Genomic DNA, 15,370 nt, shown 5'->3' on the forward strand with positions numbered 1-15,370 from the left:
TCACTAAAAGCCCTATCTATCAGCAACATAATGCTTGATGACGGTTCCGGATGTGGGCCCCAGAACAACAGCATCAACTTCACCTGGGAACTTCTAAAGAACGTAAATGCTCAGGTCCCACCACAGATCTATTGAATCAGAAACCCTGGGACTGTCTCTCCAAATGAATTCTGGTGCACACTTTATTAAAAATGAAAAAACAAAACATAGGCCAGGCACAGCGGCTCACGCCTGTCATCCCAGCACTTTGGGAGGGCAAGGTGGGAGGATCGCTTGAGCCCAGCAGTTCAAGAACAGCTAGGGCAACATAGTGAGACCTCCTCTCTACACAAAAATTAAAAAAAAATTAAAGTCAACACTTAACACTTTCCCTCCTGCGAGAACAGGTAACACCACTCACACAAATGGAGGATCAAATGGAAAGTTATCCCAAGAAGCAAATAAGTAAGTTTAATTAATTTTAAGAACATCCTTAATGCTATACTATTTAGAAGATTTTAAAAGAATCTATAAAGAATATGTACATTATTATCAGACAATAGGTGAGAGTCACAAAGGTAAGATTGGCACCACAAACCAAATGAAAGAAAACTAAAGCAAATAAAAATGAAGTTAAAATCAGGTCCAAGCAGAACACTGTTTTGGTAAACTTACAAAACACAGGAAGGGGTTCCACTTCAATAGAACTATATAAAGGAACCATTCCAATAATGACAGACTAGGTAACTTGGATCAGTCTTCTGACTGAGAACTAGAAAGGTGGACAAAACGTAACGATTACAGGGCTGAGAAAAGGGAACACCAGAGAACAGGGTCTTCTTTTTCCCCCTTAGGTTTCCTTCCAATGACAGAAGAGACAAAGAAGAGGTTAACAAGCTGAGCTAGAACTCACAGCCTCACAGAGCTCACAGGGAGATACACATTGGAGCTCAGCATCCACGGAGGAGAGGCCCTGCTAAGTAAGTCTCCCACTCCTTAGGTTGGGAACCTGAAGAACAAACTGCAAATTGCCCTGAGAGGGAATGAGGCCAGCTTGAATTATCTCAGTCCCTGATTGGATAAGACAGTCCTGGGTTGCTACTTTCCAAGCCCGTTTCAGGGGCAAATGTAAATCCTCTCTGGAGAAGAATATCATCCAAGGCTTCAAATTAGTTCTACCATTTTTCATATATAATGTCTATCACTAAAAATAAAAAGCCACATGAGATGGAAAGATGACATAACAGAAAACAAGAGAAGTAAACAACAGACACAAAACCACAAGCGATGGAGATAACAGAGTTAGCAGACACACTTTAAAATAACTCTGCTGAACATGAGCAACGAACCACAGGACAAGACTGAAAACCTGGCAGAGAAATGCCAATTATAAAAATGAACCATATGAAATTCTGCAATTTAGAACTATCACAACTGAAATTAATAACTTAATGGATAAGTTTAACCACAGCAGGAACCTAGCAGAAGAGAGATTCAGTAAACTGGAAAAAGGTCAGAAAGACAAAAATGTAGAAAATAGAGAAAACAAAAGGCAACATATTGAAAAGTTTATAACATACGTAGAGCCCTGGAAGAAAAAAAAGAATGGGACAGAAGCAATAGCTGAAGATACAGTTGCAGAGAATTTTCCAAGACTGATCAAAGACCACAAGATTTAACCACAAAAAACACCTCAAGAGAAACACGGAAGCTAGCATATGAGAATGATATCTTCAAGGTGCTGAATAAAGGACACTGCCAACCTACAAACTTACACTTAATGAAAATACTCTTTGACAATAAAATAAAAAATAAAGGAATTTTTCTATCTGCAGACTCACACTAAAGGAAGTATTAAAGGATAGTTTCAGAGGAGAAAGAGGATCCTCGATGAAAATGTGGAGACTAAAGAGCATGAAAAAGAGCAAATATGCATGTAAATCTAAGTGAATATTGACTAATTATATAATTATGTGTAGGGTTTTAGATAAGTATAGATGTGAAATATATGAAAACAGCAGCACATATTTGGGAGGGAGGACATGAACTCACAGTGTGCTAAGGTTCTTGTATTGACAAGGAAAAGGAAAAAAATATGAATCTACGAGTTTATGTCAGACTTTCACACATCAAGGACATATTGTAACTATAGGGTAATGAAGAAGAATAAGAACTACGCTGACAGAGGCAGAAAACTAGAGTCATCAAAAAATCTAAAGAAAGACAACATGGAGCACAAAGCAAGAAAAACTAATAGGAATGACTCATCGATAAGATGGTAGACTCGAACCCAAGTATCAGCAATAACTAATTGGCCCAATTAAAACACAAACATCATCAGACTTGATAAAAATATATGAAGAGAGGAAGATGAGACAGAAGATGAAAGATAAGAGGAAATCTTTTTCTAACTTACAATAGAAATGTAACATTATCCACAACATACCAACTTAATGACACAAGATACCAACTTAATGACCATGATTATAATCTACTTTCAAATGAAGTAGCTCACTTTTATCTATAATTTAACAAACAGAATGAAAAGTATAGAGGTTGATGTAAAGCTTGGTAAAGTACAACTTCATTTAACCTCCTATTATTTAGATCTTTAAATATGTGAATCCCTAGGGAGTGACTATAGAACACCTTAATTGATTATGGGTGAATGAATTCATTTTAAACTGTTCAGAGTAACTCTTCTACATCAAAACCTGGGGACTCTATTCCATAAACTGTACCCTGGAACTCAAGAATCCAGATCTTAGAGAAATAAAAAGAGTTCTTCAAGAAGGGGGAAAAAAAGGCTGAGGGTGACTGTTCAAAGGAAGTTTGAGTTACCTTTGTATATATTAACTCTGAACCAGACTCTCAGGCTCTACAAGAATCTCATGAAGCTATCTGACTTCCTATTTAACATCTCAGCCTTGTAAGCTTTACTTAAGGATGAAGAACATTCTTTTTTTCAAAGGCTACATCACTAGATGGGTCTAAATAGTTACAAGTCACTTCCTTACATTGGGTAGAAAATCACCTCTTTGTAATCTGACTTACTAGTTCTAGTTTTATGCTCAGTCTTCACCAAAAACAAATAAAAACTAAAGCCTCCATATACATACTCCTTCAAACAGTTGAAGACAAGCTATCATGAACCCCCATATTTTCCTCTCCAAATCCACAATTTCACCAGGTATCCTAGGTCATGGACTAGAATGAATTTCTTTCCAATCCTAGTTTATTCTCTAAATGAACCTAAACTTATCTAAATAGAACCTTCTTAAAATACTACCTCAGAATTCAATTCAGTAATTCTGATGTTGCCTGTAACAACAGAAGACAACTTCCTTAAAAAGCACAGCAAGTCGGATTTACCAAGTAGCTGACGAGGTCGCATTCCCTCCTGCCCTCACTCCCATCTTTGTGTTATAGTTTATCTCCAGTTCCATTTTGCTTAGTATTCATGACACTCAAGTTGTCACTGTGGACATCAGAGACTATAAATATATATTGTTCTGGCTCCTTCCTGTACATCTTTCCGAGTCATACCTGCTATTCTCCAAAGTCTGTGAATCCCGATACTAATAACTTGGCAATTCAGTTTAAGGTTCTCTTCAGAAGGTCAATTAGCTCAAGGCAATCACATTCTTACCAGGACTCTTAAGAAATACTCCAACCCCAGAAAAAGGCCTTTCTTTCTGGTATCAGGAGCCATGGGCCACAAACACAAATCCAATAGAATTTCAGTCATTTACCTCCCAGATCGTCCCCTCCCTGAAGTTCTAGCTAGAGTAGGAAAAAATAATGAAAACAACACCTGTAGTCACGAATCCTCCAGTTTCCTGGTCAAGATTTCATATTCCCTTGAAGATACCTCCCACAGAGGACGTGACAAGGGAGGGGCACAAAGGGAGCTACAGGTACCGATAAGGTTCTATTTCTTTTGTGTGTGTGTGTGTGTGTGTGTGTGTGTATATATATATATATTTTGTCATCAAAGATGGAGTGCAATGGCACAACCTCGGCCCACTGCAACCTCTGCCTCCTGGGTTCAAGTGATTCTCCCACCTCAGTCTCCCACAAAGCAGGGCTTACATTACAGGCGCCCGCACCACGCCCAGCTAATTGTTTTGTATTTTTAGTAGAGACGAGGTTTTACCATGTCGGCCAGGTTGCTCTCAATCTCCCGACCTCAGGTGATCTGCCTGACTTGGCCTCCCAAAGTGCTAGGATTACAGGCATAAGCCACCAAGCCCAGCCAAAGGTTCCATTTCTTGAGTTTGGTGTTGGGCATATGGACGTATGATTTAATGTTTTAAAAAAGAAAGATACGTTCCTGGTGTTTTTGTGTTTTGTTTTTTGTTTTAGGCCTGTGTGCTTCATGCATTCCCCCACATGAATCCGTAAAGAAGTAGCCATTAGCAACTTCAGTCAATATATACCGGATTCATACTTTAGGAAGACAATCCAGTTGACAACCACAATAGTTTCTATGACAACAAAAGTGAGAGAAAATACTGACATTAGGGTCATTTCAAGAAAGTTGAATCATAAGATATATCCTCAAGCAAAAATATACACAAAAAGCTAAGTTCGAAGCTGTTGGAAAACTACTACCATCCTTAGAGTAAGTACAACAAAGTATTGTTTTATGTCTGTTTTTTTCATCAAAATACCTCATATAGCCATAGATTTTAAACCATTACATCCCATCTAGATTCCGTATTAGATCATTAACATTTCTTCTAGATCCCACTATTATTACTTTGTAACCTTTATTTTTAGCATCTTAAAAATACTTTATTAAATATAACACATACATTCAGAAAAGTACAAGAAATACACCTTAAAGTATACCTTAACAAGTTATTGTAAACTATTTTCCCATGTAGCCACCAACCTGGTCCAGAAACATATTCCAACCAGTATCCAAGAAGCCCACAGATGTGCCTTTCAGGTCACGCCTCCTTACCTCTCGCCTGGATGGACTCCTTACCCCAACCTCTATGGAATCACCTCTTTGTTCTTGATAGTTTTACTGCTCAAGTATGAATCCAGAAATAAGTGTTTCTCAGTTTTCTTTTCATTTTAGTACCCCTAAGAAGCCTTTTTAGAAGTTTTCTTCCTAATTCTACCCCATGCTCCTGGGTGGAATTTCAACACCACAGATATATTGTATGTTGGTTTATGTTATATGATCCTTTGGAAGGCAGCAGACCATTATAATAGGTAAGATTTTCTTTCACTCTAAGGACCCATTTTCACTCCACTGCAGGTGATATTGCCTCTACTAAGAATGTACGCCCAAGCCAACATTAGTTTTGCCTATTTTTGAGCTCTATATAGAGGAAATTGTACAAAATAGGTTTTGTGGGTCTGGTCTCTTTTGCTTAACATAGTGTTCAAGGTTCGCCCAGCTGGTCCCACTCAGCTGTAAGCCATTTTATGAATACTGCAGTTCTTCATTTTCTGTTTGGGGCTATTATAAAAGATGCTGCTCTGAACATTCCTGTCTCCGGGTGCCTACGTACTCCTTTCTTGTGGAGTATATATCCACAAAATTCCTGAACCATAGTATATGAGTATTTTCCACTTTACCAAATTGTTTCCCAAACACTTGTACCAATATACACCCCCATTAGAAAAATATAGAGTTCCCTAACAATTTTCTTACCTTAAAAGGTAAGTTCAGCAAAATATCTCCTATGTCTTCTTTTTCTTTTAAGATCTGAAGATCACTGTGCAAAGGACTATCAGGGTCAACCCTAAGAATCCCAAAACAAAAAACAGTTCAAACAAAAAGATTTTTTTTTTCAACTAATTCAAAAATGAACCCGTCTGAAAGTTATAATAGAGCACCTAGGGTAAGTTCCAGAAAGAGAAGATCTTAAGCTGCTCTATATTCCCAGGAAAAATAGAGGCCACTATAGCTTCCAGTTCCTTTAAAATAAATGTCCAAAAGAGATGACAATAGCCTAAATCAGATCTAATAAGGGGGTTCAGAGTTTGCAGTCATTCTAAAGCAAAACAGTCACATGTATGTAATTTTCTCAAGAATTTAAAAGAAGTTTAATATGCTTTCCTAAACTTGTATTATTAGCCAAGGGGTTCGAGGAGAACAATCTTCCATGGATAGAACCATGAAAAGTTAAATCACTAAAAAATCGGTATTTTCCCACAACTGTCCTATACATACATGTCCAATATGATTTCCACCCCCACCCCCTCCCTTTTTTTGGTTTTGTTTCGTTTTAAGAGACAGGGTGTCTCGCTCTGTCACCCAGGCTGCAATATAATGGTGGAATCACAGCGCATTGCAGCCTTGACCTCTCCAAGCTCAAACGATCTTCCTGCCTCAGACTCCCAGCACCCCTAGGAGCTGGGACTATAGGTGTACTCCACCTATATATTTTAAAAGTAATACCATAACCTTCTCTACAATAAGAGTTGATTGTTTTGCTTTCAAAACTGGGAGAAAAGTCATAAAAGTCAACTTGGCAATCATTCTCTGTATAACGAAATGTATTACTCTCATTTACTTTCCAAGCAATATTGCTCAAGCTTGAGCTTTTTGCTAGAAGATAGAAATCATGTAAGAGTTCGCTCTATCAGGAAAATGACAAAAACAATTCTGATGGAGCTATAAAAACATTTCTTTAAATCCAAAAAACAAGTAAACTCATCCTGTCTTACCCTCTACATCTTTTGGAACTTGGTTGCCTTTGAATTTCACAAAATAAAGCTAGTAAACATTTCCATTTTAGTCCACTTTTAAGAAATGACATTCATAATCTGACAACAGAAAAGAGCAAAAGAATAAGAAGAAGAGCACGGATTTAGAGATCCTTCCCTGTCGTGTAACTCTGTGATCTGTAAATGTCCCTGAGCTCTTTCATAAGTCTATCTGAAGCTTGCACTGACCCAGACACAGCAGCCTGAAACATAAAAGTCGCTTTTTACCAGGGTCTACTGAGCCAACTAATTTTAAGATTTAAAGTATTTCAACCTGATATAAAAGTTTACAGTAGCCGGGCATGGTGGCTCACACCTGCATTCCCAGCACTTTGGGAGGCCAAGGAGGGTGGATCACTTGAAGTCAGGAGTTTGAAACCAGTCAGGGGGACAAGATGAAACCCCATCTCTACCAAAAAAATACAAAAGGTAGCCGGGCATGGTTGCACGTGTCTGTAGTCCCAGCGACTCGGGAGGTTGAGGCAGGAGAATCTCTTGAACCTGGGAGGTGGAGGTAGCAATGAACTGAGATGGCACCACTGCACTCTGGCCTGGGCCACAGAGCGAGACTCCATCTCAAAAGAAAAAAAAAGAAAAAGATTGCAATAAGCATGGATCATCACTCAACATTTTAAGAAGTAAAAAAAAAGTCCAATTAAATGAAGCATTATGAAGTTTCAACAGAATATAAAACTAGACACAAGTCTGATAACTTTCTTGTTTCTTATCATCTGAAAAACTCTAACCAACATGTTCCGACCACCATGGACTCTACGATAGCAGAGAATTCAGTATGAGTCTATTCCAAATCCCAGCAATTTCTGAAAATACTTGAAGATACTCAAGGTGACAAATTACTAACTAAAAAAGACTTCCATCCATAAGACTACAAGTGAGAATATTACACAGACGGTCTAGTTCACACATGGAGACTCTGAGAACCATGTGTGCCTACATGCAACTGGTCTCAGTTTTTCAGTGCGGGGACTTCTCTAAAGAGGAAAACATATTGATATCTTATCCTAAGACTAAATAGAAATGGAACTACTTTTTGGTCATGTGAAACTAAAGGTTTTAAAGACTGCACTATACTCTGAAAAAGAATATAAATCAAGTTTACAAAGGTATTACTTCCTAGCTATGTAACCATGAGCTCATTTCCTATCTATAAAATATGAGAAGTTTCTCCCATCCCTAAAATATGAAGAGCACCTATTTCACACAGCGGCTATGAAGACTAAATCAGAAGATATATAAAGTATAAAGTACTTGGCATAGTATCGGTCATGCAAAAGTGTTCAATAATTTACACTTGTTTTGAAGATAACTCAAACTAGAATCGATTACAAGACACAGAAAGTAGAGTAACATTAATTCAAATGCTACAGTTAGTTTTTTAAATAATCAAGATATGAGAAATTATCTAAATATCTTTCCTCTATGAAAAATTATTAATTACATTGATATACAACTAAGACTGAAGGAGGGATAGTAATTTATCTGGTTTCAACACTTGGCATCTACTGGCCTAACAATTCATTCCCTGTTTTGGAGAACCTGTGCCCAAGACAAAGTAACTTGTCCTCGGCTTTCATGGAGTTGGTAAATAGCTCTAATAGAAGACAGGAAGTAGTAAGTGTTCAGACTATCATCTGACATTTCCCTACTCTGTCTGAGCGCTTCATGTACATACACACATCATTCTCATCTATTTTTCATAGCAGTCATCCAAAAGGTATGTACTGTCTATCCATATTTCACAGTTAAGCAAAGTGAAACCAAAAAAGGTATGTTTGTCACCAAACTCAATATTCCTTTCACATCCTGCCGCTTCATATAAAAGAGATGTTAAGTAAAAAGAGAAGAATAACTTTTGGTTTGGTCAGAGCAGGATGGACCAAAGTCAGCTTCCTGAAGGAGAAATAATTTGAGTTGTTTTGTAGAAGAGAATGAATGTCAGTATACAGATGCCACAGAAGGAAGGTAAGCAGAGAAAACAGCATAAACAGGCCGGAAAGGGGCATACACAGGGATCAGCAGGTGGTTCCAGGATGTGAAGAGCAGATGAACAGGGTAAAAAGTGGCTATTCTTAGATGAGAAAGATAACCTTGGGCAAGAAAATGTATGACCGTGGCGAGGCACGGTGGCTCATGCCTGTAATCCTGGCACTTTGGCAGGCCGAGGTAGGAGGATCGCTTGAACTCAGGTGTTAAAGAGCAGCATGGTCAACACAGTGAGACCTCATCTCCACTAAAAATAAAAAAAAAAGCCTGGTGTGGTGGCACATGCGTATAGTCCAAGACACTTGGGAGGCTGAGGCAGGAGGATCGCTGGAGTCTGAGACATCAAGGCTACAGTGAACTATGATTGTGCCACCGCACTCTAGCCCAGGCGACAGAGCAAGACCCTGTCTCCAAACCAATAAACAGATGACTGAATCTACCACTAAGGCAGGAATGGAAGAGGAGAGCAGCCGAATTCGGCAGGTTCACGAATTGCCAGGTATTAACTATAATGACTTAACCAAAAAGTCCAGGCTCTAGCTATTTATACACACTTACACATTTAAATGGTCTTGCCTTTCAGTCTTCCTAATTTTCTCTAATATTGCCAAATTTTCTTTTTCAATTCCTTCATCCTCCAACTTTTTCCCACTAATAGGCTCTTCTTTCATCTCACAGTGATCTCAGTCTTCTATATCCTGCAAAAAGAAGAAAAATGTTAGCTTATTCAACCTATTTTTCTTCAGCACTTTCTTATGCAAAAGTTAAATTATTCTTGATTCAATGGGGGACAAGAAACAGAATATATCTACCCTATGGGGAGAGAGAAAAAGCCCACACATTCCATTCATGAGGCTCCTACCTTTTATACACTATATGTTATTTAAAAGCTAGACTCTGTGTAAAGCAGATTTAAAAGCTTTACAAAGTCATAACTATTACTAAATAAGCCATCATTTCTTTATTTACTTCTTTATTATTCCTTTTTTTAAATAGAGTCTTACTCTGTCACCGAGGCGGGAGTATAGTGGGGCGATCTCTGCTCACTGCAAATTCTGCCTCCCAGGTTCAAGTGATTCTCATGTCTCAGTCTCCCGAGCAGCTGAGTTTCAGACCTATACCACCACGCTCAGCTAATTTGTTTATCTTTTTAGTAGAGACAGGGTTTCACCATGTTGGCCAGGCTGGTCTCAAAGTTCTGACCTCAAGTGATCTGCCCACCTTGGTCTCCCAAAGTGCTGGAATTCCTGGCATGAGCCACCACGCCCAGCCAAGGCATCTTTTAAATCTCCTCTTAAGAGGAACCTTTGAGACAGTTTAGCAGCAGGTGTCAAGAACCTTAGCTGTTCATAGTTTGTTGCAGAAACTCGACTTCTAGAATTGTATTCCAAGAAACTAGTCTAAGATGTAAACACAAATTTAGGCATAAGGATACCTATTGCAACCTTGCAACCACAAAAGCACAGACAAAATCTGCATGTGCAAAAATAGCAAAACAGTTAACTCAATTCCATGAACTATTAAGAGGCCACTGAAATACCAACACAGCATAATTTCTCCTGTATCAAAAAACTTTGAAATGAAAAATGGAATACACAAAGGAGTAGAAAGAATTTCAATTATGCTGAAATATGCACAGAAAAAGACCAGAAGAACTTATATTGAAATGTTCGTTTCAATTAATTTTAGTTGTTATCTCTGGAGACTTTTGGTGCTTTCCCTAATTTCAGTTTATGGTTTTATATAGAAAGCATCTATTGACGTTAATAACCAAAAAATGAGTCAGAAAAAGAATTTGATTTCAGGTGCTCAGGAGGTTGAAATAGAGGGCTCCTTTGGGCCCAAATGTTTGAGGCTGCAGCAAGCTATGGTCATGCCACTGCACTCCAGCATGGGTAACAGAGACCCTATCTCAAAAAATAATAATAATTTAAAAAGAATTTGAACAGTACCCCCCAGAACAACACCTTTATGCACATCATTCTGCTCCCTCCCTTCCCATACTATCTGTTCTTACACATATACAAATATATGCAGATTTTTAAAAATCCTTTTTTCAATTAAATTATTTTTCCACTTCAAATGCCAAATACTCTAAAGGAGTAGTTTATACTCATTTCTATTCTTTTTTTTTCCTAAGCCTGCTAATTCACTGATTTCTAGAGCAGGTTACTGACTACCTCCACTCAAACTCTGCCCATGACTCCATATGTCATGAAGCTCCCTTCTCCCTGTGTGCACCTTTCAGCCCTGACTTTCTATCCTATGCTTGTTTTCCTCCCATGCTCACAAAATGCCTTTGGTCTGTATTTCCTCCTATACCTTCAACCTCAGTCACGTTCCCATCCACACAAAACTTCTCCACCTAAGTATTAATCAGCACATCGCAAACAGAATTCAACACATATTTCTAAAACAATATCCTCAGCAAACTATTCACTGCTCAAGGTCTTCATATCAATAATCACACCAAATAGAAACACATGCCTATCTCGAATTCAAGACTTTTAACCATCTGCCTTTTCTGGCCAATCTTGCTTTCCATGACTTCAACACATCAACTTTCCTTCTCAAAAGAAAAGCATCCAATGCACCCAAACACACCATGTCCAAGGTTGTTCTGGGCCTGTTCCCATGTTCTTTCAGAAGCCTAGAATATCTGCTTTTCACCTGTCCTCATCTGACATCTCCAACGTCTAGTCTCTTACCTTTCTAGATTTCCCTCAAAGTTGCGGTCCCTTGTTCATTATCTTGTGAGGGGAAAACAAAAGGGTTCTTGATCTTTAGTACAATGGCCGCGTGACCCATGAAAAAGTTTAACGTTTTCATGCAGTTTATTCCACCTCAGCTAAACTGTATAAAAACATTGAAACAAATTCTCATTCTAATTGGACAATTCTAAGAAGTATTTTCCTCCCAGACTCATAAAACAAGCCTACAGCCAGGCACAGTGGCTCACACCTGTAATCCCAGCACTTTGGGAGGCCGAGGTGCTGGATCACTTGAGGCCAGGAGTTCAAGACGAGCCTGGGCAACAGAACGAGACTCAGACTCCACACACACACACACACAAAATTAGCTGGACGTGGGGCACCTGCCATCAGTCCCAGCTACTCCGGAGGATTGCTTGAATCTGGGAGTTCAAGGTTGCAGTGAGCTGTGACCACGCTACTGCACTCCAGCCTGGGTGACAGCGAGACCCTGTCTCAAACAAACAAACAACAACAAGTCTACAACACTACTTCTTCAGTTCTGAAGCACTCTAAAGTATATTTTAGATTAATAATTTCCAAACCAAGAAAATGAAAGTCTGAATTAATTGTAAGACCCCAAACAGAAAATATATTTTAAAACAATCAAGACCATAAAATTCACATGCCTTCTATTTGGTCAATGCAGAGACAAACATCTTTGTTCCAAGGTTTTAATGTAAATGCAAAGCTTCAGAGCCTGAAAACATCTGAAATTATACCCAGAACTGACAACTGGCCTAGGCTCAATGTCATTGGAATTTGCTCTACTAAATTTTCTACCATTTGTATGCGTTCCCTCCAAAATTCAGGTGTTTCTAATGTGATGATATTAAGAGGTAGGACCTTTAAGAGGAGATCAGGCCAACAGGGCTCCTTCCTCCTTAATGGGATTAAGGCCGTGATGAATGAGGCTTCACACATGGGACTAGCTTGCTCTCCTGCCCTTCTGCCTTCTACCATGGGAGGATGCCACAAGAAGGCCCTCAGACATTAAATGTTGGTATTTTCATCTTGGACTTCCCAGTCTCCAGAACTGTTAGAAAATAAATGTCTGTTCTGTATAAATCACCCAGTCTCTGGTATTCTGTTATAGCAGCATAAAACAGACTAACATAAAATTCCTTGATGATTTTTCAACAAGAGACAGTTTCACTACTTCTGGTGAATAGTCCCTAACATGTTCTCAAATTCTCCTTTTATGCAAACATAACATTTTTTAAACGTAGTAGTTCCTCTTCCTAAAAATAACCGAATGCATGTTAAGGACTGATTAGTATTAAATATAAATACAACTTTGGTGGTAAAAGTTAAGGACTTTTGTTTTCCATGAAATCAAATCCAAAGAATTCATATAAAGCATTTGCTCAAAGGCGTGTCATCGGTTAGAGGTAAAGTCGGAGTTGAGAAATCATATTGCATTCCAAATACAATGTGCTTTCAATTATTGCACATTAATAGTAGTTTACAAAGGAGATTCATGGAATTACTCAAATCAAAAATGACGACATTTATGAAATGTCGTTCTTATCCTACTTCAGCCATCTCCTCTTCTTCCTCTTCCTCTGAAGTCACTTCCTCTGTTGTCCCATTCTGAAACAGAGAAAGAATCTGCCAGGGTTACACAGGCTGAATACAGGCTAAGTCCATTAGGAGACTGGTGCCATAGCTTTAGGGACAAACTGTCAACCATCTGTCACTGCAGTGCCGCTACCAGAGAGCTTATTAACATTAAATGTTTATTTTTAAATCCAACTATGGTTTGACAAACAACAGCCATCAGCTTTTAAAAACGGAACAGAAAATAGAAGAATTAGGAATAAAAAAAGCAATCAAAGATAAATATAAAATATATAAGTCAAATATAAAGCAAAACTGAAAACAACGTTAAAACAGAATCTAATTTAAAATAAGAAAACATTTTACTTACATGGCTATGTGTATAAGATCAATAACTTATTTTATAAAAAATAAATATAATCAATTATCTATTCCTTAAAATAACTACCTTTTTAACTTTGAAAAGCCTGAATCATTACATAAATTCAATTGCCTTTCATTTCAAAAGATCAGATGTGTGATTTATAGACACTTCACAAAACTAAGAATTATGAAATGATTACCACCTCACTAAAAGGCAAATTTTAGTTTTAAAAACAAGTTATTTACTACAAAATACCTCTCTACAAGACAGAATTTACCAACTGACACAACTGACGATCATCGAGTTTAGAAATGAATTTAATGGGGTTTTAGGAAGGGCCTTCATACCCAGTTTGGACAAATTTCAAAAGATAAGCTTCCTGGCCAGTGTACAGTATATAAATGCATCTTTAATCATGAAGGCCAGTTCAGGTTAGAACCCAGAATATGTAACATATCAAGAAACTAGGATCCGGAGATCCAGTAAGACCAACAAAGGTCTCAGCACTTTCTAAGCATCTGTTCTCAGATACTCTGATGGAGGAATACTTAAGAAAAACAAACCCATGATCACAGAGGGTGTTAGAACTCTTCTGGATCAGTGAGCTGGAGAATGCCATGTAGATAAACATACCCATGCAGAATTAACTTGTATTTCCTTTAAATCTGCATCTCTTTAGACATTCTTTGTCTTCTAAAATCTAAACGGAAAAAGGAAGCCAGCAGCAGCTTCCAACACGTAATTCACACCTTCTTCCTTTCCCTAAATTGTTATATTTTGAGTATCTAAAGAATATATACTTAGCCTAGCAGTTCCAAAGACTTTGGTTGCATCAGTGATTGAAAGAGCATTTTTGAAATGCTCATTTCAAAGCCTACCCAGAGAATCTGTTTTCCTTGTTGTTGTTGTTTGTAAAGGAGTCTTGCTCTCTCACCAGGCTGGAGGGCAGTGGTAGGATCTCCGCTGGCTGCAACCTCTGCCTCCTGGGTTGAAGCGATTCTCCTGCCTCAGCCTCCCGAGTAGCTGGGACTACAGGCGCCTGCCACCACGCCCAGCTAATTTTTGTATTTTTAGTAGAGACAGAGTTTCACCATGTTGACCAGGATGGTCTCGATCTCTTGACCTCATGATCTGCCCACCTCTGCCTCCCAAAGTGCCGGGGAGAATCTGTTTTTAAAAAACTCTCTGAGGTGATTCTGACATGCATCCATGTCTGTAACCATCAGCCCAGTTACTCTCTTTCATTTTACAAACGACAAAGCTGAGCCCTCACCCCTCAAAAAGGGTAAGTAATTTCATCAAAACAAAAAGTGAGTTAGGGTTGTGAAATCCTAAGATGAATTTCTTTTCAGGATGTGGCCTGGTCCTCTTTCCAAAATCCCATCAAAATGACAGTATTTTATTAAGAAGAATAAGTCTGCCGCAGCAGCAGAAAAATAACACATACAAGGAGAATACCCTGAGTGAACCAAAACCACAGGGACATGCTGGAAGACACAAAGCAGATGGAATCAGACTGCTGGGCTTGACAAAGCCACAGACCCAATCCAAATAATGGAGGGACCACTTTTTTCCAGAACAATCTAACATTCTTTACTGTACTTCTCCCAGCTACTGTTGGTAAGGATCACCCTCTGATATAGGAAGCCTGTCTTGATGGCCTCTTACTATGAGTATGAAAACCAGAGAAAAAAGACAATGTTTTTAATATAACTCAACACAGCAGCAAAATCTTGAAAGAGACACTATGTCTGCCTTATAACTCAGGAGCTAGAAAGCTCTCCTACCAGCATCTCCCCACCCTGGTGCCACAGGATGAGCATGAGTCTGCAAACCAGGAGAGGGAGGCCCCAGCAGAAAAGAGTGACAATTCTGAAGACACGTGTGATGGTTAATACTGAGTGTCAACTTGATTGGGTTGAAGGAATCTCAGCATTTTGGGAGGCAGAGGAGGGTCATTTGAGGTCCGGAGTTTGGGACCACC

The 15,370-nt window shown here is 38.6% G+C and overlaps 1 protein-coding gene across 5 annotated transcripts in view; it reads right to left on the reverse strand.

Annotated features, from left to right (window-relative positions):
• The window catches only part of LOC141407168 (ubiquitin-conjugating enzyme E2 Q2-like), a 31,960-nt gene that overhangs the window by 15,469 nt on the left and 1,121 nt on the right, over positions 1–15,370 (reverse strand). For 4 of the 5 annotated variants that reach the window (XM_073995447.1, XM_073995448.1, XM_073995449.1 and 1 more), the window contains exons 2-4: positions 12,999–13,055; positions 9,271–9,410; positions 5,651–5,741 (exon numbers count right to left, since the gene is read on the reverse strand). In XM_073995447.1, the coding sequence (XP_073851548.1) occupies positions 5,651–5,741; positions 9,271–9,383 (204 nt within the window). In that variant the 5' untranslated portion in view covers positions 9,384–9,410; positions 12,999–13,055. Of the gene's footprint in view, positions 1–5,650; positions 5,742–9,270; positions 9,411–12,308; positions 12,499–12,998; positions 13,056–15,370 lie in introns of all 5 variants that reach the window. The other variant, XM_073995445.1, reaches the window with a different exon arrangement.

The sequence above is a fragment of the Macaca fascicularis genome, chromosome 7 (genome assembly GCF_037993035.2).
Source record: "Macaca fascicularis isolate 582-1 chromosome 7, T2T-MFA8v1.1".
NCBI classification, from domain to species: Eukaryota; Metazoa; Chordata; class Mammalia; order Primates; family Cercopithecidae; genus Macaca; species Macaca fascicularis.